The following is a 25,336-nucleotide window of genomic DNA, read 5'->3' as shown; positions in this document are numbered from 1 at the left end:
CTGTTAGCCAGGCATTTAGTGACTACTGGAGCCATCCTGAACCTTCTGGACACCACAGGATTCTCCCAATATCCGCATGACTGTCCCGCATGAGACCCCAGTGGCCACATCTTCCAAAAGTTAGGAAACTTCATACAAAACGGTCCTTATGAGTGAGAACAAGAAAGGAACGCGGACTCTGGCTCAGCCTGAAAATTTATGAGACTGGGGTCCTATGGGGTAGGAGGGAGGCGGGGCTACCCAAACGTATGCTGACATGGAAGACTATCAGGAAAATCAGTTTAGGAATATGTACAACTTGAGTGTTTAATACCAAGCACAGAAACCCAAAAGTTACAATTATCTACTGGAGTCAGATTAGGGAAAATACATTTCTGAATGTATGTTGTAGATAGCTGCACTTTGCACACTGTGATTCTAAAACCAATACATAACTATATTTGAGATGTTAATTCATTTTTACAGAAAATCTGTAAAGATGACCTAACACCGGACACCCTCAAAAATATGATTAATAGCTTATGCCATGGTTGTTAACATACCTAAAGTTGAACTCCAGGAGAGTGTACAAAACACCATATAATCAGAACATATTCATTAAAAAGTATTCTCTAACCTCCTGAAAAGCAGCACTCAAGCTTGGCCAGTAAGGACTAGGATGAGTGATTGATTCACAAGAAGGGCCAAACACAAGTAAAAATCCTTAGGTGTGTAAAACAGCTCCCATATACAGTGGGGTTTATATGCTAAAGCTAGGGATTGCAAAATTAGCCAAAGCCTAATTGAACAAGCTGAGGTTAGAAGCTGATTGGTTTCTATGAAGAAGTGAGTCTGATTTTGCACTCTCCAGCTTTAATAATTATACCCCAGTGTGTTTTTAGCTGTTTGCCTGGAGTTTAGTTTTAAGTAATCTTTTTAATTAAACATGTCATACAAACGTTGCCAGATATACAAACATATACTTACAGACAGCTGCCCTGGCAAGACCTGAGGTGCATCTTTAAGTGCTCCGGGGCTGGTTGGAGATATAACAGATATTGAAGGCCTGTCCATCTTCTGAGATTCAAAAGAACTTGAACCTTACACATATGGAAACACGAATTACGTTAAATGATCTGCATTAACAAAACAATTATAATTTAGTCTAAAACTCTATTACCTTACTCACTTGTATTCCATATTATCTTTAACCTATGTAAAACCCCTTGAGTCCCAGGGCTTTTTTCAGGTTTTGGACATGTGAAGACAAGGCACAGTGTTTTTTTTCTGAAATTATTTTTTTACATTTGTCTGGAATCAATCAATACCATATTTTCCTGTTTTTTTGTTTTTCTTAGGTTATGGGGAAAACATACGGTGTAGAAAAAAATTGGATTTTTGACTTAACGTAAATCCATTTCTCTGATGTTCATTGACGGACATAGGTCCTGATTCTTCCTAACCATTGGGTTACAGGAGTAGGACACTAGGCAGGAAAAAGCTTGATTATGCATATGGGCAGTCCCAGGGGGTATACACCCACTCTCAGCTATAGGCACTCAGTTTTGTTACAAGCAGTGTCAGAAGAAAGCCAACTCCACAAAGGGGTGGGTGCTGTGTCTGTCAATGAACATCAGAGAAATGGATTTTACTGTACATCAAAAATCCAATTTTCTCTTTTGTTCATTGACGGACACAGCTCCTGATTCTTCTTAACCATTGGGACGTCCCAAAGCAGTGTTAAACATCGCCAATCACTTAAAAAATAAGATTGATACAATTCCCGAGGAGATCTCCAATGTGCAGAAATCTCTCCTACTTAACAACCCATATCCACAGGTACAATTATTACTTCCCTCGTTCAATCCTGCTGGTATTAATGAGGTTGCTGGACTTTTATCTAACACCCATCTAACCACCTGCCCTCTGGATCCTGCTCCCTCGCACATGCTACGCTCACCCTCTGACTCTATTCTATGCTCTCTAACTCACATTTTCAACCTCTACCTCTCTTCTGGCATTTTCCCTAATTCTCAAATACATGCGCTAGTCACTCCCATCCTTAAAAAGCCCTCACTGGACCCCCTCAATCTTCACAATCTACGCCTCATCTCCTTACTCCCCTTTTTCTCCAAACTCTTTGAACGATTGCTCTACAAGGGACCATCTAACTAAGAACAATTTCTTGATTACCTTCAGTCCGGATTTCGCCCTCAACATTCCACTGAAACTGCTCTCCTTAAACTCACAAACAACCTACTAATAGCAAAAACCAATGGACACTATTCTGTACTTCTCCTCCTGGACCACTCTGCTTCCTTTGACACACTGGACCACCCCCTCCTCCTCAAAAAACTCCACTCCCTTGGTCTCTGTGACTGTACCCTTCAGTGGTTCTCATCCTACCTATCCCAACGCACCTTCAGTGCTACTTACAACACTAATATCTCCTCTTCCTTTTTCTGTTGGGGTCCCCCAAGGTACTGTTCTTGGGCCACTCCTTTTCTGTATCTACAACTCCTCCCTGGGTCAGCTGATTGCCTCCCATGGCTTTCAATATCATCTCTACGCTGATGACACCCAAATCTATCTCTCCACCCCTCAGCTCACTCCATCAGTCTCCTCACACATCACTAACTTACTAACAGACATATCAGCCTGGATGTCACATCACTTCCTCAAACTCAACCTATCCAAAACGGAGCTTATGATATTTTCTCCCCCATGTTCCTCTTCCCCTGATTTCTCTGTCAAAATTAATGGCTCAACTATCAACCTCTCCCCCCAAGCCAAGGACCTAGGTGTAATCCTGGTCTCTGAACTATCCTTTCGGCCACACATCCAGTCACTGTCCAAAGCTTGCCACCTCAACCTCTGCAACATCTCCAAGATTCTTAACCAACGACACCACAAAGCTTCTAATCCATTCCCTGGTCATCTCTCGTCTCGATTACTACAACTCCCTTCTCATTGGCTTACCTTTAAAAAGGCTATACCCCCTTCAGTCCATCATGAACGCTGCTGCCAAGCTCATCCACCTTGCAAACCGCTCTGTGTCTGCTATCCCTCTTTGCCCATCCCTCTATTGGCTGCCACTCAACCAACAAATTAAATTCAAGTTACTAACCATAACTTACAAAGCCATCCATAACTTGGCGCCCAGCTACACTAACCTGGTCCCAAAATACCATCCAACTCAATCTCTTCGTTCCTCCCAGTACCTCCTGCTCTCTATCTCCCTTGTAACCTCTTCCCATGCTCGCCTCTAGGACTTCTCCTGAGCCTCTCCCATCCTCTGCAATGCTCTACCCCAATCTGTCTGACTATCTCCTACTTTGTTCACTTTCAGACAATCCCTGAAAACACATTTCTTCAGAGAAACCTATCTGGCAACCACCTAACAACTGTACTTTCTATTTTCTCCATCAGCCCATTTCCCACAGTTATTACCTCTTGTATCTCTTGACCCTCCCTCTTAGTTTGTAAGCTCTAATGAGAAGGGCCGTCTGATTCCTACTGTATTAAAGTGTACTGTATTTGTATTGTCTACCCTCAAGTTGTAAAGCACTGTGTAAACTGTCGGCGCTATACTGTATAAATCCTATATAATAATAATATAATAATGAGGGGTGGGAAAACATCAGAAAAAAATTTCAAAGGCTAACCATAGCCAACCAGGTAACATAGAGCTCAACCATAAACTGGAGCTCACCTAAAAATAATACACCCTCAAAGAGAACCAGGTACTCTAAACAGCAGCCAGCAAAACCTTGCAGCCAAAAGAAGCTTCCGCAGATGCAAACACAAACACTTTACAAAAAACTTTGTAAAAGTGTGAACCGACGACCAGAAGATGAAAAGCTCAGGTGACTCTAAGCGCCCTAGTAGAGTGCGCTTAAACAGGGAAAGGGGGAACCTGACCCCTGATGCAATAGGCCTGAACCAATGTCTGATCCATCTGGAAATGGTCACAGAAGAAGCGGCCAACCCTTTGTTAGGTCCGTCCGTGAGCACAAATAGAGAGTCTGACTTCTTTAAAGAGGAAGTAAACCCTCCTCAGGAAGTTGTACCTATAGGTAAGCCTATATTAAGGCTTACCTATAGGTACTGTAAATATCTCCTAAACATGCACCGTTTAGGAGATATTTACCTTTAATGCAGCCAGTGACGTCACTGGCGCATGCGCTCTGAAGGAACGGCAGATCGTGCCGTTCCTTCAGAGCCCCGTGCCGTGACCGTCGGCTCCCGCGCGCGTGCGCGGGAGTGACGTCACCGCGGCTCCGGCCAATCAGATGGCCGGATGCCGCGATCCCGGAAGACGGGCGACTATACATGTCGCCCGTCATACAGGTAAGCGGACGGCACGGCGGGGGCTCGTTCTAAGGTAAGTATTTCATAATGAGCTAGTATGCGATGCATACTAGCTCATTATGGGTTTCTCTTTCAGGATGTAAAGAAGAGAAAAAAAAAATTTCTCGGTATACAACCTCTTTAAAGACTCCGTAGCTGCCAGGTACACCCTAATTGCCTGGACCACATCCAAGACATGCAAGGCAATTTCCTTCAGATATTTAGGCCTGGGACACAGGGAAGGCAACACAATATCTGCATTCAAATGACAGTCAGAGACAACCATAGGAAGTAATGACAGATAGAGGCAAAGCACCACCTTATCTTTGTTAATCACCATAAGGTGAATAACAGGATAACGCTGTCAGTCCTGACGCCCTGCATGCAGAGATGATCGCCACTAAAGGAGGCCACCTTCTGGGGCAGTGTATGCAGGAAACCTTCCGAATTTTAAAGAGAAGCTTCAGTAGAGCTGAAAGCACCACATTAAAATTCCAGGGCGGCAACGAAGCCCGCACTGAAGGAGCCAAATTTCGGACACCCTGAAAAAAAGATACGCACCAGGGAGTGCGTGGTCAAAGTTCATTGGAAAAAGACCGCCAAAATCCAATACCTGGCCCTTGATGGCACTCAAGGCCAATTTCTGTTCAACCCCCCATTGAAGGAATGTTAGGATACGATCAACCGAGAAGAATCGAGAATGAACCCCAATAGACTCACACCATGCAATGTACATCTTCCACGGACGATGGTAGATCTTCCTAGAGGCAGATTTCTTAGCTTTTAACAGCGTAGGAATCACCGATTCAAACAAACCTCCATCCTTCAGCACCTGCCGTTCAACAGCCAATCCCTTAAAGCCAGCCACTGCAAATCCGGATGGAAGATTGGTTCTTGGGACAGCAGATTCTCCCTGAGAGGAAGTCCCCATGGAGCATTGGCGACCAGCCATACCAGATCGGCAAGGCCAGTCTGGATTCACTAGAATTACCGGAATCCTTTCTGCCTGAATTCTGCACAGGAGTCGTGGAAGAAGTTTAAGAGGGCTGGAACGAATCAGTCAGCCCACCTTAGAATGCTGGCTACATAACTAGCCACCAGGACACTTCTTGTGCCCCCTTGGTGGTTTGCATATACCACAGCCGTGGCATTGTCAAAAATATTTCGTAGCGGACACCCCTGAAGAGGATTGTCCAATGAGCCAGAAAAAGTCTGATCGCTCGGACTTCCAGTACACTAATCGACAGTCTGGGCTCTGCCAGAGTCCAGACCCCCTGAGCACATCTGTGCTGAGAACGCCTCCCCACCCAGACAGGCTGGCTTCCATGCAGACAACCGTCCAGTACAGGGGGAGAAAGGATTTTCCCTGTCGAAGTGCCAGAGAGCGAAGCCACCGATAGAGATTGTGGATCCTTGACCCATTTCACCAGAATCTCTTTAGCAGAGATCTTGTGTGGAACTGTGCAAACAGACCACCTCGAGGGTGGACACCATCAGGCCCAGCACGCACATGCAAGCCCAGAGGGATGGCTGTCTGCTGAACAAGAGAAGCTTAATTGCCTCCTGCAATGGCTGGAGTTTTTCCCAAGGAAGAAACACTCTGGCTGAGGTCGAGTCCAGAATCAGACCCAGATAGTCCAGTTTTTGTGGACAGAACCAAAGCAGACTCCTAATTGTTCAGGATCCACCCAAACTCCCTCAGACTTCGCACTCGTTCACTAACATCCCCGCGTGAGTGACCGGCAGCTCCGATGTCCGCCGGTCACTCGCGATCTCCTGCTGGAGAGGGAGAAAGTCTGGCGGCTCATGTAAACAAAGCCGCCTGTCATTCTCCCTGGTGTAACTGCAGAGATCATACAATCCTGCTATGTAGGATCGTATGTCTCTGTGGTTACATCACAAGCCACGCCCCCCCACAGTTAGAATCACGCCCCTAGGGATACATTTAAGCCACTGATCACCAATAAAGTTAACCCCTTCCCTGCTAGTGTCATTTTTACAGTAACAGTGCATATTTATAGCACTGATTACTGTAGTAATGTCACTGGTACCCCCAAAAGTGTAAAAAATGTCAGTCAAGGGTCCGATCTGTCTGCCGCAATGTCGCAGTCCCGCAAAAAAAAAATCGCAGATTGCCGCCATTACTAGTAAAAAAAAAAAAAACAATAAAAATTACATATATCTTTCCCGTAGTTAGTAGACGCAATAACCAAATCAAAATACGCTTATTGCGAATTTTTACCAAACATATGTAGCAGAAAACAAATTGGCCTAAAATGTTAAAAAATTTAGATTTTTACATTTTTTTGGGGGGGAATTTCATATAAAAAAAAATTGAAAATACTGTTTTTTGTTTATAGAACAAAAAGTAAAAATCGCACAGGTGATCAAATACTACCAAAAGAAAGCTCTGTTTGTGGGAAAAAAAGGATGTCAATTTCATTTGGGTACAGCGCCGCACAACCGCGCAATTGTCTGTTAAAGTCACGCAGTGCCGAATCGCAAAATAGGCCCTGGTCTTTGAGCAGCCAAATCCTCCGGTAGGGTTAAGTGGTTAACGCAGTAAATTTTCATAAAAATACAGCAAGCAAAAAAAACACCTAGCAATCCCTGCATTTTGGACAACCCCACTGTTTTGTGACAAGCTGTCAAGGTAAGCGCCGCTTTGGAGGTCCTGTGGGTGCCAAAAGGAACTGGTGCCTCCGACGCGGCATCAGCTGTAACCTTAATTTTTAAAGTTTCACGCACTGACTCAAACAGTGCATCCACCAGCACCTATTTAAGCGCAGCTAGAGGAGCAGAGGAATCATCCTCACTATCTGAGCACTCAAGGTGTGTGGACGCAGACCCAGTTGGGTCGCTATATACTGAGCTCACCCCAAAAACATAACAATCAGGGAAGGCCATCAACTGCAATCCCGCAAGGGGGCACTGGCCAAGGGTTTACAAATGGACCACCTATTGGATCCTGCAAGAAAACAAGGGGGTCGCCCTCCATAGAGGACAAAATAGGACATAGCTCCCTTAAAAGGGGGCTGCCCGCCGTGACGCGGACGCGCAGGCAGGGTACTCTTGCTAAAACAAGGCAGGTGCCCCGCACAATAATGGCGGCAAGACTGACATTAAAAATGAAGCGCCCCCCAAAGTGCCACCCAGTTCATGGGAGGTGCCAAGCGACCATATGGCTACAAGCCGCTGCCTAAACTTTTGTGGGGGCCATGTCACAATTGCACAGATCTTCAGCCCATGCACTGAGGCTGCCCCCCAACGGGGGAGGGTGCCCAGCTGCCAGGACGCGAGCCCCAGCGAAGCTGACTACCCAGGGGCAGCGGAGGGGAAGGTGAATGCCCAAATGGGAGGCAATGGCTTCAGCCACGCTCACAGGGGCTGCCTCACGTTATTTCCAAGTAGTAGGCCACAAAGTCATGGCCTAAATTTTCGTCCGAATCCGGCCGACCCCCCCCCCTAGGATGGCAGGGAACCCTGCTCAATCCCCTGTTGTGCACCAGGAAAACTCGGTCAGCAGCCTGGTCAGCAGCACGGTTAGCAGCAACTCCAACCAGCCTCCATTAGAGCATGTGGCAACAGCCATCTCATAACCTCACCCGAGGGGGGTGGTCCAAAAGACCCAAAGTAACTGAAAATTTAGAGGGGATGGGGGAAGGGAGGGGAACCAGGGAGTCAGACCATCCCAGGGAGGGGCCCACATCCACCTCAAAACCCTCCAGTGGTAGTGAGGGGACAGCAACTTAATATACCAGGAACAGGGTGGGCACCGCTCCAGACAGGACACCACTCCATCATAGTGGGTGCTGTCGGCCAGGAGGAAACGCTGTGACTCAGGCCAAAGCCAGTTCGTATGCATCCTTGCGAGATGTTTAACTCACAGGCCAGCCCCTATCCAGTTGGGCTATGTCGCAGCCAACCTAGTGAGGAGCTGCGGTCTGCACGCACTCGCTGACCGGACTGGGGGGACCCCCAAGGATCTATATTATCCAGTTTGTTGTCCAGTCTGACACTTGATTGTAGTTTTTAAAGGAAAACAATAATAAAAAAGAGGAAAAAAGAGGAAAAAAATTCCATTTAAAATAAAAAAAATGCTAGGACCAGAGATCCCAGCAAGGAACTAGGTCCTTACTCCTGACTAGGCAGAAAAAAAACTGTGCCTATAGCTGAAAGTGGGTGTATACCCCTGGGACTACCCATAGGCGTAGTCAAGCTTTTTCCTGCCTAGTGTCCTACTCCTGTAGGGGGCAGTATAACCCAATGGTTAAGAAGAATCAGGAACTGTGTCTGTCAATGAACGAAAGAGAAATAGCATATATTATATTTTATTTACGAAGCCTATTTCTCACACTATGACATGTCAAGAAAGGCCTTATCCTTGAAAATATGTTAAAAGACCCCACCTATTGCATCATTTTGAATAGAGAATAGTCTGAAGTGTAAGACTGTGAGTGTTTTGAAAATTTGAAGTTAATAGTTTTATGTTAGATTTACTTAAAATTAAAGCAAAAAGAAAAAAAGAAAATTTTAATTAAAATACATTTAAAAATTGTTGTTTCTGGGAATTTGAGTCCCAGTTTTTCGGAATGCACTTGGCAGCAAAATCAGAAAATTAAATAAAAAATTTTCAATAAAAGTGTACGTCAAGGTTTTATACACAACGATGGCTTGGTAAAAAATGCATCCAAAAATATGTTCAGTTACAACTCCCACGCACAAGGATACCACATAAGTTTGCCTTTTTCACATACTGTGTCTTGCTGGTTCCTGTGTCTCTGTCTGTATAACAGAGATTTTCTGAAGTTTATAAGAAATATAGCAAAAGCTAAAGGGATATATATATAAAGTATATATATATATATATATATATATATATATATATATATATATATATATTTTGTTGGTCACAATACCTAGGTGCGATCACACAATACCTCCGCCATTTGAGGAAATCAGCACCCCAGTTTGAGAGTCGGGTCCTTGGATGCTGGATCACCATACAGGCTTAACATTACCTGTATCTGGTAAGAGGCGACCCCTATTGGTTTATTTCATCATTGGCTCTGGGTTCACACTGAATTGTGATCTGCACGTTTTGCTATAATCCTTATTCCATATGTTGTCCGGTAAGAGGCGACTTCAGCTACAACACGTTTTATATTTGGTTTATACCTCTATCACCTTTGGTAAGGGGTACCCATCATTATTTCAATTTTTGCATGTTTTTTATTCACTGTCATCAGTGAACAATTTTATTGGTGGAGGTTTATTCTTTTACACAATAGTATTCATTTTTCACGAACACTGGGGTGTTTAATCAAAATAGTTTGTAAAGTTTTACGCTATTGCGCTTTTACCTTTACTTCCATGATCCTGTGACCATTGAGCTAACTGTTCACGTGGACCTGGATCTACTATCAAGGTGACAAGTTTATCCAAGGAAACCGCCTTTACCTTACCTCAATCTGGTAAGCTTATACCCTTTGGGGTTCCTGGTTCCGGATTACATCTTTTCTTTATGTTTGGACTGTATGGACTTTACATCTCCATTGATCATATCATAGCGCGACTTATTATTACAACATACTGTAAACATGCCAGGGCCTGGAACAATTCTGGCTGTCAATGGCTGAAAACTGTCATGTCGGTTTAATTATACCGATCTGCATTTAACTTTGTTCAAGAATGGCAGGACCCCAGGAACTTCCCCAAAAGGACTCTTTAAGAAAGTAGACTTGAGCTTTTAATGCCGAAAATACCCCATAAGTATGCCTTATTCACTTGGTGAGAACATGCCAGGGCCTAGAAGGAAGCGCATTCTTCGCTGTCAGAGGCGTGTTTTTCTGTTTTGGAGGTGTCTACCCAAACATATTACACCTTGTTTTTTTTCCAGAACAGGAAAAGTTTTCATTTGGTAGCAAATTTGGATATATATACAGTATATTTTGTTTCCTTGGATGTTATTGAGAATAAATTCTAAAATTGTGTTCCGATGCTAGGCCTCCATCCCGAAACAACTCATACAAAGAACAATTAATTTGCCCATCAGACATTCAATAAGGCATAACATATGCCTCAAACACCCCCATAAATGTACCCTATATTATAATGAACAAAGTCTGCTGATTAAAATTGAATCACATTAGTGAGAGTTTAATGTAGTGTAGTGGAATGGCAATGCTCAACGTGAATGTATACATTTTACTTCAGGGAAGCTTTATTGCCCTTTCAATGTTACATTGTGATGAGGGCAGGAGAAAAATAAAATGAGCAAATTGTTAAGAGTAGCATGAAGATAACATTAAGTTGAGTTGATAAGGGCACATATTAGCATGACTGTGATTTTTTCACAATTATGTGATTTCTAAAGATTTAAATGTCCTTGCACTCACTTACATGAGCATCAGGTGCTTGAGCACAAATGTCGACCAGATCATCCAACTTTAGTTTTGGAACTTAGAATTTATACTGGGGAGGGAAAATTTTTATTTGACCTCTCACACATGGTTGTTTTTGTGACCTGTGCTTCCTGGGTGCAGGAAAACCCCACTATTACGTTGTGTATATACAATATACATATTTATGTATATATGTGTACATATGTACATACATATATATATTTATTATACCACACTTTAATTTATATACATAAGTGTATTCTGTAAATTTTGAATGACATGCAGAACAGGATAATGGGCAGTCATTGGACATAACTTCATGTCTAAATGGACACACAGAACAGCGGGTCAGCTCAGGTGCCCCAACAGCAAGCCGCTTGCTGTGGGGGTACTCGATAAGATGGAGGGGCCAGGAGCGCCGGCAAGGGACCCGAGAAGAGGAGGATTGGGGCTGCTCTGTGCAAAACCAATGCACAGAGCAAGCAAGTATACCATGTTTGTTATTTTTAAACAAAAAAAAAAAAAAAAAAACAAGGCTTTAATATTACTTTAAGGCTCCATGTACACGGTACGCTGGAAATGGCTGTTTAGGAGCAGTTGGGCTTTTTTTCAGAAGCCCCTGAACACAGCTCCATGTTATCTTATCTGTCCATGTACACATGGTCGTTTACAGTCATTTGCAGGCAGTTGCGTTCAGGGACTTTTTTTAGAACGCAATTATTTGCTTTCGACCGTGTGTTTCCCGGCGTTTCAAACGCAGAAACGCAGCCGAAAGTGACTAAACGTGACTGAACGTGATGAACCTACGTTCAGCCACGTTATAAGTTTTTTTTCTTCCATTCAAAATCAATGGTTCCCTATGGGAGCCTATTGATTTGAATGGAAGTCGCACCGCAAGTCGGATCCGACTTGCGGCGCGACCTGCACTGTGAGAATCTTGAGGGGGAACTCCACGCCAAAAATGGGAAAAAAACTGCGTGGGGGTCCCCCCCAGGTTCCAAACCAGGCCCTTCGGGTCCGGTATGGAATTTGAGGGTAGCCCCACGCCGAAAAAACGGTGTGGGGTCCCGCCCAAAATCCATACCAGACCCTTATCCGAGCATGCAGCCCGGCAGGCCAGGAAAGGGGAGGGGACGAGCGAGCGGCCCCACCCCCCCTGGACCACACCAGGCCACATGCCCTCAACATGGGGGGGTGTTGGTGCTTTGGGGCAGGGGGAGCTCTGCACCCCCCACCTCAAAGCACCTTGCCCCCATGTTGATGAGGACAAGGGCCTCATCCCCACAACCCTGGCTGGTGGTTGTCTGCGGGCAGGGGGCTCATCTGAATCTGGAAGCCAGATCCAGATCCCGGGCCCCCTCACTATGTGAATGGGTATGGGGTACACTGTACCCCTACTCATTCACCACATAAGAGGCAGTGTATGGAAATAACGACAGGAGACGTTTTGGAAAGTTTATTAAAAATCTTCATCCGGCTCTTCTTGTCTTCTCCTCTCCGGCGTCTTCTGCGCTTTTGCTGTCCGCTCTTCTTGTGTTCTCCTCTCCGGGGTCTTCTGCTCTTTTGCTGTCCGCTCTTCTGCTGTCCTCTCTTCTTTTCTTCTCCTCTCCGATCTTCTGCTCTTTTGCTGTCGGCTCTTCCTCTTCCGGTCCTCCTCCGACGACGTCTCCGGTGATTATGCCGGTCTCCGGAGCTTATTATATAGCCATTAGGGGGCGTGGCCCCCGATGACGTCATCGGGAGGCCCCGCCCCCTCATGTCACAGATTACGTCATCTGTGACATGAGGGGGTGGGGCCTCCCGATGACGTCATCAGGGGCCACTCCCCTAATGGCTATATAATAAGCTGCAGAGACCGGAGACCGGCATAATCACCGGAGATGTCGGAGGAGGAGGACCGAAGGAAGAAGAAGAGCCGACAGCAAAAGAGCAGAAGATCGGAGAGGAGAAGAAAAGAAGAGAGGACAGCAGAAGAGCGGACAGCAAAAGAGCAGAAGACCCCAGAGAGGAGAACACAAGAAGAGCGGACAGCAAAAGCGCAGAAGACGCCGGAGAGGAGAAGACAAGAGCCGGATGAAGATTTTTAATAAACTTTCCAAAACGTCTCCTGTCGTTATTTCCATACACTGCCTCTTATGTGGTGAATGAGTAGGGGTACAGTGTACCCCATACCCATTCACATAGGGAGGGGGTCCGGGATCTGGGGGGCCCCCTTGTTAAAGGGGGCTTCCAGATTCCGATGAGCCCCCTGCCCGCAGACCCCCACAACCACCGGCCAGGGTTGTGGGGATGAGGCCCTTGTCATCAACATGGGGGCAAGGTGCTTTGAGGTGGGGGGTGCAGAGCTCCCCCTGCCCCAAAGCACCAACACCCCCCCATGTTGAGGGCATGTGGCCTGGTGTGGTCCAGGGGGGGTGGGGCCGCTCGCTCGTCCCCTCCCCTTTCCTGGCCTGCCGGGCTGCATGCTCGGATAAGGGTCTGGTATGGATTTTGAGGGGGACCCCCACGCCGTTTTTTCAGCGTGGGGCTACCCTCAAATTCCATACCGGACCCGAAGGGCCTGGTTTGGAACCTGGGGGGGACCCCCACGCAGTTTTTTCCCCATTTTTGGCGTGGAGTTCCCCCTCAAGATTCTCACAGTGCAGGTCGCGCCGCAAGTCGGATCCGACTTGCGGTGCGACTTCCATTCAAATCAATAGGCTCCCATAGGGAACCATTGATTTTGAAGGGAGGCAGAAAAACGCTGCTAAAAGCAACGTGGCCAAACGTGCAGTAACGCAAATGGAAAAAGCTACTGAAAGCACGTTTAACAGCTGCTTTTTCCCGGCATCAGAAATAGCTTTGCAGGACGTTTTTTCTAACGTTCCGTGTACATGGAGCCTAACAGAGCTCAGCAGTGGACGGATCCATAGATGCTCTTCGGTGCAAAAGCAGCTTTTGAATCTGCCCACTACTGTGCACTGTCAATAAAAAGTAAGGTGGACCTGATGGCAACTAGTCTCTCAATTTCCCATCAGGCTCTGTCCACCCAGTGACACAAGTAATTTCAAAATATAAACATAACATCACTCTTAACATGCAGCTTTCATCTGGAGAATCTCCCCTCTTACAGCTGAATGGGGCATGCTCCACTCTGGGTACTGCCGTATCGCTCTACATCAGCACAGAGCTGCTCTTAATTACCGCCAGTTTTTTTACCCTAAAACATTATGTATTCCTTCAAAGTGGAACCTAACTTATAAAAAACTGCAAGCAGGGAGCTCATACGATTGCTCTTCTGCAATAACACACATTTACTTGCCTTCTCGCAGTCTTCTATTGATTGTAGACACAGCTTAGGGTGCATTACCAGCAAACTTCAGCTGTGCTAGAATGACTGACTCCCATGTGCATGCACAGAATGACACTATAACCCAAGCCTAATCAAAAGGCCAAAAACCCGGCACCTGTAAGTAGCCCGGGGAGAAGATGACAGTTTTGCAGGCCAGGGAAGTAACTGCTGCATTGCTGGAAGGTGGAGGTGAGTATTTATATCTGAATTTGTTGCCTGTGTTGGTAAGGTTGCCAAAACTGGCACAAATGCTTGCCTGAATGAGGAGCAGGTAGTTCTAAAGGACAAAGAAAAAAATATCAGGAAAGCAATGTACATACTTTTTTGAATATCCCTTAATGTCTAAAATGACCAGCAGCGTTACAGCTATCAGTAATTGTATACCGTATGAACTTTGAATGTATGAAGTGTAGTGCTTTACCATTTTGCTGCATGAGGGAGTTCATATCTTAGAAATTTTCAAGGACAAAAATGAATTTGTTTCAACTATTTCTCAACCAACATTCAAATAAATAAGACAAAGAAAAAGGAACACTTACTAGATTCTAATGGCGGATGAGAGCTTTCTGGGATCCTTGGAATGTCTCTGGAGTGAACAGAAAGAAAAAAATACCATTGTGGTATTTATTACTTTTCTCAGGAAATCAAAAGACCTAAACTAATCCAGGAGTTAACGCAAATACAGAATGCATTATCATAGACCACAAACACCTATCAAGCTGTCTATTACATACAAAAGGAAAACTACTGCTCAGGCAACAAGTTCCTTCCTTTCTGCACAGACAGCATGAAAAAAGAAGACTTTGAATGTTTGTTATGGGCAGTACAGTACAGTATGATGTGGGATCATTAGTACAGAGCTTACAGCTTTTTTTCATGCAACAAAAAAAACTGTAATGTGCTTTAGACTTTAGTGTCGTTTCTCTCTGGTGCTTCATTCCTCTGTTATCAGCATGAGTCACTTCGGAGAAGATTTCCTGACACATGAAATACATTTGTGTCGAGATGGAGAGGGAGAGCTCAGCAGACAGCTTGTCTATGCAGAACACAGTTCTTCTGCTGTATGCTGGGCAGTGTGCCTTTCCTCCAATCAGCTCTCATACACTGTTACTGCAGCCTCTCCACCCCCTACTCTGTGCTCCTGACAGACAAAGAAAGATTTTAAAAGAGATGTATGGGTTTTGTTTTTCAGAATCATACTTACCTAGGTTAATGCAGCATCTATCACTATGAACAAAGTGATCAAACACCGCTGATCACTCGGTTCTCACAGCTCCGTGAGCAGAGAGCTGTTGACTGTCAGTCAGCAGCTTTCTGCTCTGCCACCCCCTCCTTCCCCATGCTCACTGGAGCGCTGGGCTATGGAGGGGACCAGAGCTGCCGGCTCAGGCTCTCAGCGGCTCGCTGAGAGTCTGAGCCAGGTGCTGGTCCAGGTATGTGGGCAGAAACCTTCTCCATTGTTGCGATCTTACCCGAGCCTAGACTGGCTCTGTGACATCAGCCAACAGCGGGCTTCAGCCTGCTGTTTGCTGAAAATCGGAAGTAAATCATTGCATGGTCACAAAATGTTTTGATCCTAAACACCAGATATTATACCATACATTGGCCATATACATAAAATCATTGTTTGTAACAAATTCTCCTGTCTTATATGTGATTTTACATTTTTGGAATAGAACATGGTATTTTAATTTCTCTCAGTGATTTCTTAGTGGCCCACATAAAGTCCCACTTTATGAGCAAGAATGGGTCCTTTAGCTCATATTTTAAATGGCATGACTTTAACAATTAATTCCTGTTTTCAGAGGTTGCTGAAGTTTTCACTTCATTATTACACTTACTATTGTCTTAATAAATGTTTATATATGTGATATGTTTAGAACATTCTAGAAATTAAACTTATATATGACTTAATTTTCTTAATTTGTGTGTTCATGTCTATGAAAAAAATGTGTAAATGGTATAGGCAAGTTTCCCCCTTTACTTAAAATACTAACTTTACCCAAAAGATTCATAATATACAAGCTATGGAGATAAAAAAAAAGACAGAGGAAGCAAGAGAAAGAAAGAATTATGAATCAAGCAGTATAGTACATCCAGATAAATTACATGGATGGCATGCTCTGCATGAGAGAAGTTGGTGTCAAGGTCTATTAGCTTAAGGTTGCTCAATAAACTACAGAGCAGTGCTTTCTGTTGGAAGGTTAAATACACAAATCCAGTTTACAAATTGCTGTAATAACCACAGCTTCGTAAACAATATGAAACTAAACTTGTCATTGTCTGTAGCATGGTTAGCAGTAAATCATTGTGTGGTACAAAACCGTGTATCTATGGCTCCTTTTTGATGGTTTAGAAAAACATAAGGATACTAAAGCCAGAGCAAAAACTGATCAAGGCATCAATAAAACGAAGTGCAAAATGTAAATTCCATACTAGCTTAAAAACAGGCCTAGTTATTGGATTGAAAGCCTCAAGATAGGTATGTTAACAATAACAGGCTTCCACTGGATTTGGTAGTAATTAGTGGATGGGCAATTCTGATATACTGTATGTTGGGCCATCCTCAGATGAGAAAAGCCCTACCTGCCAATTAATGTGTACCAGTGTTGACTTAAAAAATGTTCCAAATCAGAGACATATACAGTAGACACCTACATGTAAGAAAGATGACTGCATGTATGTTTGCATACACAACAGAGCTCCCTGTGAGCCTGTATGCATGTTTAAATACAATAAAGAGCTACCTATGAGCCCTGAATCTCTGGGAGTTCTAATATAAAAATACCAAATTCAGTTCCTGAATTTGAAATTTGCCATGCCACCTTCCATACCACCATATTGGTCAGAGAATCTGTTTATCATAGTGATTGACCAATATTGAGATTCAGAAAGGTGGAAAGGCCTAAAGTCTCTATTTTCTTTTTATTATATGATGCTTACACAGGTTTCGAGCTCCTAGATAGCTCTAGAATATTTGCCAATATGCATGCAGTCACGTGGGTGCCTGTTTTATATGTGTATCGAAAGGTTTAGAAACTAGAGTGAACACAGGTTTACTTTTGTGCCTATGTCAGTTTTGAATATTGGCTCATATCTGAGATTTCAGATTACAGCAATTTGTATCCATGCTGGAACTATAAGAATTTGTGTGGTATTTGCAGGCTGATTAGGTAAGTATCCAGTTCTTTTTGAAGCTCCGCAGGTCACAGCACACAAAAAAAGTACACAGGGTGTACACATGGTCCCTCTCCAAGGAGAAAAGACTCTGGACCTGGTCCCCCATGGCACAAAGATTCTGACAGGGACTGGGGTTTTTGTGGACCACTCAGCTGAAATCGAGCAGACCCCTTTATTTGGGAGGCCTGCCACATACTAGTTGGGGCTCCACTGATGAAAGACCCCATGGGAGGGGGAGAACTTGACCAAAAGGTCACATGCCCCCCCCAAGACATTCAGGGCAAGCTTGAGGACCCACACTCTACTAGTCAAGAGTAAGTGCCAAACTGTGTACGTGCAAAAAATATATATATATCATACAAGGGGAAAAAGGAAAATGGATAAAGTGCTTCAAGTGCCAATGTGCAATATAATGTAAGGCCCTTTGGCTGATATAAAAATTCCTCCAGTATCGGCCAAAAGGCCCAGCCCTGGAGGCAGTTGTAAGGAAAAAAAAAGTGTGCTATGTGTGTATCTACTTTTATAGATAATGTTGGCTAAAGTATAAGCTGAAGTATTGATGGACAAAGTGATAAGAGGTAACTTAGTATTAGGTTACAGGATAAAGTTAAGGAGAGGAATGTGTTAAATGTTAGGATTAGGTTAAATGTTAAAGGTTAGTTTTTTTTTAAATTGTTAGTGTTGTGTGAAAGGTTAGGACCACTGTTTATTTAAACAATTATATGCATGCCTCTTACCCAATGGGACGGGACACAATGATCTCTACTTGTGGCTCAGATTTTGATTGTAAAATGATATTGTAAACATCTTCATTTGTTGCACCTGGTAAAGGCTTCCCGTTCCATTCTAAAACCTCGTCACCTTTAATAAAGGCAAAGAAAAAAAGTAGAAATGTGCCTTAACACAGGTCACACAGGGATAACAGTCACTGTTTTTTTTAACATATAATAATTAGAAACCCATCCTACAAGTTCAAGTATACTAAATCCTACATATATAAGCTGAAATGGCACCAGCATTTTTATGGCAGTATTAAAAAAATAGGATTTTGTTTTTCTTAACTTGCTACGCAGGAAAAACAATACTGTATACAGCTACTCTAAATTAGTGAAGTATAAATTAGTTTAAAAATAAAGAAAGATATAGATAACATAACAGGTGTGCTATACCTTTAAATCAGCATAAAACAACACAGATACGTTTCCCAATAAACTCAACAAATCATTAAGGAAAAAAAAAAGTGCATTCAGTGCAACAAAATTAATTTCGACATAGATCCCTTTTGATTGTGAATAAAGTAAGATAAAAAGCCCATGGGTGAAATCATACAACTCTTGTTCTTATATGATTTGCCAAAATTCACTCCACTCTGGGGCCAGCACACCAATAATGTGTCCAAACTTCTTACCAGATCAACGTGAGCTCTAAATTATAAGAGATCAGCAGTGAGTGGTTAATTCCACAACTATGGTCAGCAGAGATCTTTCAATGCCATCATAAATTACCAAAAGGCAAATTCACAGCAAACATAGAGAAAATAAAAGGACAATCCACATAGTGTAATCCTGTTTAAACTCATTACATTTATTAAAAGAATAAAACTTATAATATGTTTGAGAGACCAGGCATTTAAGGCACCACCAGGATCCCGTCAGAGAGCAGAACAGTGGCGGCTGGTGCATTAGGGGTGCAGGGGCACCGTCCCCCCTATCCATGCATCTGACCCCCTAATCTTCATGCTGGGCGACGGACGCATTTTAACCATGTGATTAGAGCCAGAGGCTCTAATAGGCTAAAAAAAAAAGGGTGAGCTCTTCGCCCCAAGCCCGCCCAGTTGTGTGACAATAGCGAATGAATATTCGCTATAGTCACACGGATCCTCCTCCTGGCCAATCAGGAAACGGGTCCTGAGACCTGTTTCCTGATTGGCCGAAAGGAGAAGGCATGCCATTGGGCATGGAGGAGGAGGGAGGAGACGCAGAAGACTGAGGGGGAAGAAGCCGAAGACGCCACTGCCGTTTGCTGCTGCTGCACATGTCCAGATGTCTAGGCAGGGTGAGTGAGCCGAGGGGGCGGGGTCCTGCTGTGGTGAGTGAGCTGGGGGGGCCGGGTCCTCCTGCGGTCCTGGGTGGGGGGTATGGTGTGCGGCCTGATGTAGTCGGGGGGGTGTATGTTGCGGTCCGTCTGCCGCCCCCCCCCCCTCCGGCCCATGGAGTACCACCCGCCACTGGAGCAGAATGATGGCAGGGTGGAGTGTATTTTGGCACATCACGTATGGACTTTTTATCCTACTTTATTAACATTCAACTACCTCAATACCAGACACTTTCACCCCCTTCAGGCCCAGGTATATTTTACTTTATCAGTGCTGTCACACTTTGACAATTACTAAGACACACAACACTGTACCCAAATTACATTTTTTTATATTTGAGACAGTTAGAGCTTTTCTTGGTGGTATTTAAAGTGATTTTAAAGGTTCCAATAAAAAAAATAAAAATAAAATAACAAACGTGTCATCTGTATCTGCTCTGCGCAATGGTTTTGCACAGAGCAGCACTGATCCTTCTCTTCTCTGATCCCCTGATGGTGCTTCTAGCCTCTACCCCTTGCCGAGCACCCCCAGAACTAGCTGCTTGCTCTGGGGGCACTCGTGCGTGCTAGCTCCCGAGATGTCTCTCAGTGTCTACGGCACACACAGAGTGTGGCTCATTCCCGCCCCTTCCTTACTGGCTATAACTGACAGCAGCGGGAACCAATGGCTCCCACTGCTGTGTGTCAGCCAATAGGGAGGGAGAGGCAGTGAATAATATTTAGTCTTTGTGAAAGCTATAAAGTCTACAAACTATGGTATATTTTAAAACTGATCAATCCTGATGTAATGACTGTCTATCCCATTTCTTGAGGCCCTAAAATGCCAGGACAGTACAAATACCCCCAAATGACCCCTTTTTGAAAAGCAGAGAGTCCAAGTCCAAAGTATTTAGTAAGAAGAATGGTAACTTTTTTGAAGTTGTAATCTTTCGTCCCATTTTTTTTTGGAAAATGAAGAAATTAAATATAATTTGTTCTTATTTTCACAAAGGTGTTATTTTAACAAGTTATGTCTCATACACAGTATTTGCATACTTATAATTACACCCCAAAACACATTTAGCTATGCCTTTTAAGTATGGGGATACCACATGTGTGAAACTTTTTCACAGCCTAGATGCATAGAGTGGCCCAAAATTCAAAGAGCACCTTTGGACTTTTAAGGAGCATTAATTGCGGATCTATATTCCTGACTACCGATCACATTTTTGGAGGCTCTAAAACACAATGGCATGATGAGTCTTTTGAAAATGTGATTTTTGCCACAAGTTTTTGGAAAATGCAGGAAAGAGAATGCAAATTAATTTTTAATACACAAAGTTGCCAATTAATAGGATATTTCTAACACACATCATAGGCATAGTTTGAATTACACCAGAAAACACATTCTGCTACTACTCCTCCTGATTATGGGGATACCCCATGTGTGAGACTTTTTCACAGCTTAGCCACATAGAGGGATGAAAAATACAAGGAACACCTTCAGGCTTTTAGGGTCATAAATGACGCATCTAATTTCCTAACTACCTATCACAGTTCTGGAGGCCCTGGAAAACCAGAACAAAGGCAACACACACAAATTTACCACATTTTTGCAAAGCAAACACCCCAAGGTATTTTATAAAAGGTATGGTGAGTCTTTAGAGGACCTTATTTTTTTGCCACAAGTTTTTGCAAAATGGAAAATGAAACTAAAAATACATTTTTTACACAAATATGTAAATTTAAATAAATATTTCTCACATACAGCATGGGTATTCTTAAGAATTACATACCAAAACACATTCTGCTGCTCTATCTGAGTATGGCATTACCACGTGTGAGACTTTTTCACTGTTTGGACTGATTATATACCGGACATTTTATCATGTGTATCACACAAATAAACCAAATGTATTAAAACCAAAGTACTGTACTTGGGGTTTTCCGAAGAGGGGGTATGGAGGCCCTCCATGGAGGGGGCGAGGTCATGCACACCACAATCGAGGAAGAGGAGGGGATCATGCACAGAATCTTCCGAGAGAGAAGGACTGGACACCATGGCAGTACACACCCACAAAGAACAGGGAGGTGGAAAGAAGAAACGCAGAACCAGGGGATGCAGAGGAGGCCAGAGGCAACAGAAAAAGAGAAACCTAGGCCAAGGAATTTTTAATCTTAGCGATGCCACATTCACAGAAGATGAAATGAAGGTACTGGAACTCAGTTTAAAATTTGCTCCTAATAAGAACCTCAGCAAGTTTGAGGTCTTTATTGATCTTCAAAAATTTTTAAGAAAAATTAACATAAAAAAACATTACTACAACAATGAAGATACAAAACAGCAGGAAAATGGTGACTATATTCACACCCAATTAAGGAATAAATCAATTTTTAATCCCAAAGTAAAAAACACCCAATTGAGTGAAGTTTTCAAAATCCTTGTTAAACAGGACATTGAGAAGATGGACATTGCACCATGTAGAAAACAGAGAGACTTAAGAAATAGAATTAAAATGCTTGAGAAAAAGAAAGAAGCGATAATTAGGCCCGCTGATAAGGGGGGAGGATTGGTGATTCTCAAAAAAAGGGACTACTTGGAAGAGCTAAACAGGCTAGTAGGAGATCAAGACACATACGAGAAACTGAGAGGAGAGCCTATGAATTAAAATAAAGCCAAACTGAAAAAAACTTATCAAAAAGGCATATAGAGATGAACTGATTAATAAAAAAGAGGCCAGGTATCTGATTCCAGACGCCCCCCGAGACTACCAGTCAGATATATATTAAATCCCAAAAATACACAAAAACAAGGAAAAACCCTCAGGAAGACCGATCGTTAATGGGATCAAGTCCCTTTTCAGTAGACTTGGGGAATATCTGGATTGTTTTCTTCAACCCATTGCCAAAAAATTTCCAGCATATCTACAGGACAGCAAAGAACTCATTCAAATCCTACAGGGAGTTAAAACTGAGGAACATCATATTCTAGCCAGCATTGATGTAAATTCACTTTACACCAACATACAGCAACATCATGCTTTAAAGGCAGTAGCATGGGCCCTGGAAAATACAGACATGAAAAAAGAACAAGTAGAATTCTTACTTGAGGCATTAAATCTTGCCATGAGTGAGAATTTCTTCTGGCATAATGGCAATTACTTCAGGCAGAAAAGGGGTGTTGCCATGGGGGCAAAATATGCACCCTCAGCAGCTAATATCTTCCTGAGCAGATGGGAGGAGGAAGCCATATACGGTAAAACAAGACCGGAATTAATACTATACAAGAGGTATATCCATGATATACTGATTGTATGGGGAGGCACAGAAGATTCCTTTCAGAACTTCATGCAAAAGATAACTGCAAACAAACATCATATCACATTCTCCGAAACAGTTGATAAAAAGGCCATTAACTTCTTAGACCTGGTTATTTATAAACAAAATGAGAGGTTATGTACCAGGACTTTTTTCAAAGAAGTTTATAGAAATGGCTATATTCCAAAGAACAGCTGCCACCATTATAGGTGGTTGAGCAGAGTTCCAAAAAGCCAATTTATAGGAAATAGGAGAAATTGTGACAATGATGAAGACTATGAAAATCAAGCAAGCAACAATGATCATAAAGAGATTTGAAGAGAAAGGATATAACACAAAAGAGATAAGAATAAGATCAAGGATGAAGTGTATAGGTACAACAGGGAGACTATGCTGAAATTAAGAAATAAAGAAAACAATACCCAATATGGAGTGGCCTTTATGACAGGGTTTTCTAGACAGTATAAACAATTGGAAAAATAATCAAGAAACACTGGCACTTACTCCGGAAAGGTCAAATATTTGAAAAAATCCTACCTACAAAACCACAGTACATATACACAAAGCCCTTGACCTTAAGAAACAACTTGGCAAAATATGTGGTAGATCCACCAAGAAAAAATACTACCTTTTTGGATCAGGTCACATTTTTTACATGTGGGAGGTGTGTGGCCTGCTTTAAAGGCAGTAGCATGGGCCCTGGAAAATACAGACATGAAAAAAGAACAAGTAGAATTCTTACTTGAGGCATTAAATCTTGCCATGAGTGAGAATTTCTTCTGGCATAATGGCAATTACTTCAGGCAGAAAAGGGGTGTTGCCATGGGGGCAAAATATGCACCCTCAGCAGCTAATATCTTCCTGAGCAGATGGGAGGAGGAAGCCATATACGGTAAAACAAGACCGGAATGAATACTATACAAGAGGTATATCCATGATATACTGATTGTATGGGGAGGCACAGAAGATTCCTTTCAGAACTTCATGCAAAAGATAACTGCAAACAAACATCATATCACATTCTCCGAAACAGTTGATAAAAAGGCCATTAACTTCTTAGACCTGGTTATTTATAAAGAAAATGAGAGGTTATGTACCAGGACTTTTTTCAAAGAAGTTTATAGAAATGGCTATATTCCAAAGAACAGCTGCCACCATTATAGGTGGTTGAGCAGAGTTCCAAAAAGCCAATTTATAGGAAATAGGAGAAATTGTGACAATGATGAAGACTATGAAAATCAAGCAAGCAACAATGATCATAAAGAGATTTGAAGAGAAAGGATATAACACAAAAGAGATAAGAATAAGATCAAGGATGAAGTGTATAGGTACAACAGGGAGACTATGCTGAAATTAAGAAATAAAGAAAACAATACCCAATATGGAGTGGCCTTTATGACAGGGTTTTCTAGACAGTATAAACAATTGGAAAAATAATCAAGAAACACTGGCACTTACTCCGGAAAGGTCAAATATTTGAAAAAATCCTACCTACAAAACCACAGTACATATACACAAAGCCCTTGACCTTAAGAAACAACTTGGCAAAATATGTGGTAGATCCACCAAGAAAAAATACTACCTTTTTGGATCAGGTCAGATTTTTTACATGTGGGAGGTGTGTGGCCTGCTTTAAAGGCAGTAGCATGGGCCCTGGAAAATACAGACATGAAAAAAGAACAAGTAGAATTCTTACTTGAGGCATTAAATCTTGCCATGAGTGAGAATTTCTTCTGGCATAATGGCAATTACTTCAGGCAGAAAAGGGGTGTTGCCATGGGGGCAAAATATGCACCCTCAGCAGCTAATATCTTCCTGAGCAGATGGGAGGAGGAAGCCATATACGGTAAAACAAGACCGGAATGAATACTATACAAGAGGTATATCCATGATATACTGATTGTATGGGGAGGCACAGAAGATTCCTTTCAGAACTTCATGCAAAAGATAACTGCAAACAAACATCATATCACATTCTCCGAAACAGTTGATAAAAAGGCCATTAACTTCTTAGACCTGGTTATTTATAAACAAAATGAGAGGTTATGTACCAGGACTTTTTTCAAAGAAGTTTATAGAAATGGCTATATTCCAAAGAACAGCTGCCACCATTATAGGTGGTTGAGCAGAGTTCCAAAAAGCCAATTTATAGGAAATAGGAGAAATTGTGACAATGATGAAGACTATGAAAATCAAGCAAGCAACAATGATCATAAAGAGATTTGAAGAGAAAGGATATAACACAAAAGAGATAAGAATAAGATCAAGGATGAAGTGTATAGGTACAACAGGGAGACTATGCTGAAATTAAGAAATAAAGAAAACAATACCCAATATGGAGTGGCCTTTATGACAGGGTTTTCTAGACAGTATAAACAATTGGAAAAATAATCAAGAAACACTGGCACTTACTCCGGAAAGGTCAAATATTTGAAAAAATCCTACCTACAAAACCACAGTACATATACACAAAGCCCTTGACCTTAAGAAACAACTTGGCAAAATATGTGGTAGATCCACCAAGAAAAAATACTACCTTTTTGGATCAGGTCAGATTTTTTACATGTGGGAGGTGTGTGGCCTGCAGAACGGTTCGTTACAGAACCCGAAAACTACACATTTCAAATCCAATAGTAAAGGAACCTTAGTCAGGATAGATAAATTCATATCCTGTGAGACATCCCATGTAACCTACCTTTTG

General features: G+C 42.7%; 1 protein-coding gene across 20 annotated transcripts in view; it reads right to left on the bottom strand.

The window, feature by feature from the left end:
- Positions 1–25,336, bottom strand: part of RIMS1 (regulating synaptic membrane exocytosis 1) — a 625,149-nt gene that overhangs the window by 345,198 nt on the left and 254,615 nt on the right. For all 20 annotated transcript variants that reach the window (XM_082249043.1, XM_082249059.1, XM_082249050.1 and 17 more), the window contains 3 exons: positions 17,982–18,105; positions 14,604–14,650; positions 967–1,079 (listed from right to left, as the gene is read on the bottom strand). In XM_082249043.1, coding sequence (XP_082105169.1) covers positions 967–1,079; positions 14,604–14,650; positions 17,982–18,105 — 284 coding nt within the window. The remainder of the gene's footprint in view (positions 1–966; positions 1,080–14,603; positions 14,651–17,981; positions 18,106–25,336) is intronic.

Source organism: Pelophylax lessonae (assembly GCF_965119305.1).
Source record: "Pelophylax lessonae genome assembly, chromosome: 3".
NCBI classification, from domain to species: domain Eukaryota; kingdom Metazoa; phylum Chordata; class Amphibia; order Anura; family Ranidae; genus Pelophylax; species Pelophylax lessonae.
Note: the sequence above shows the minus strand (reverse complement) of the source record. Positions and strands in the feature narration are given on the sequence as shown.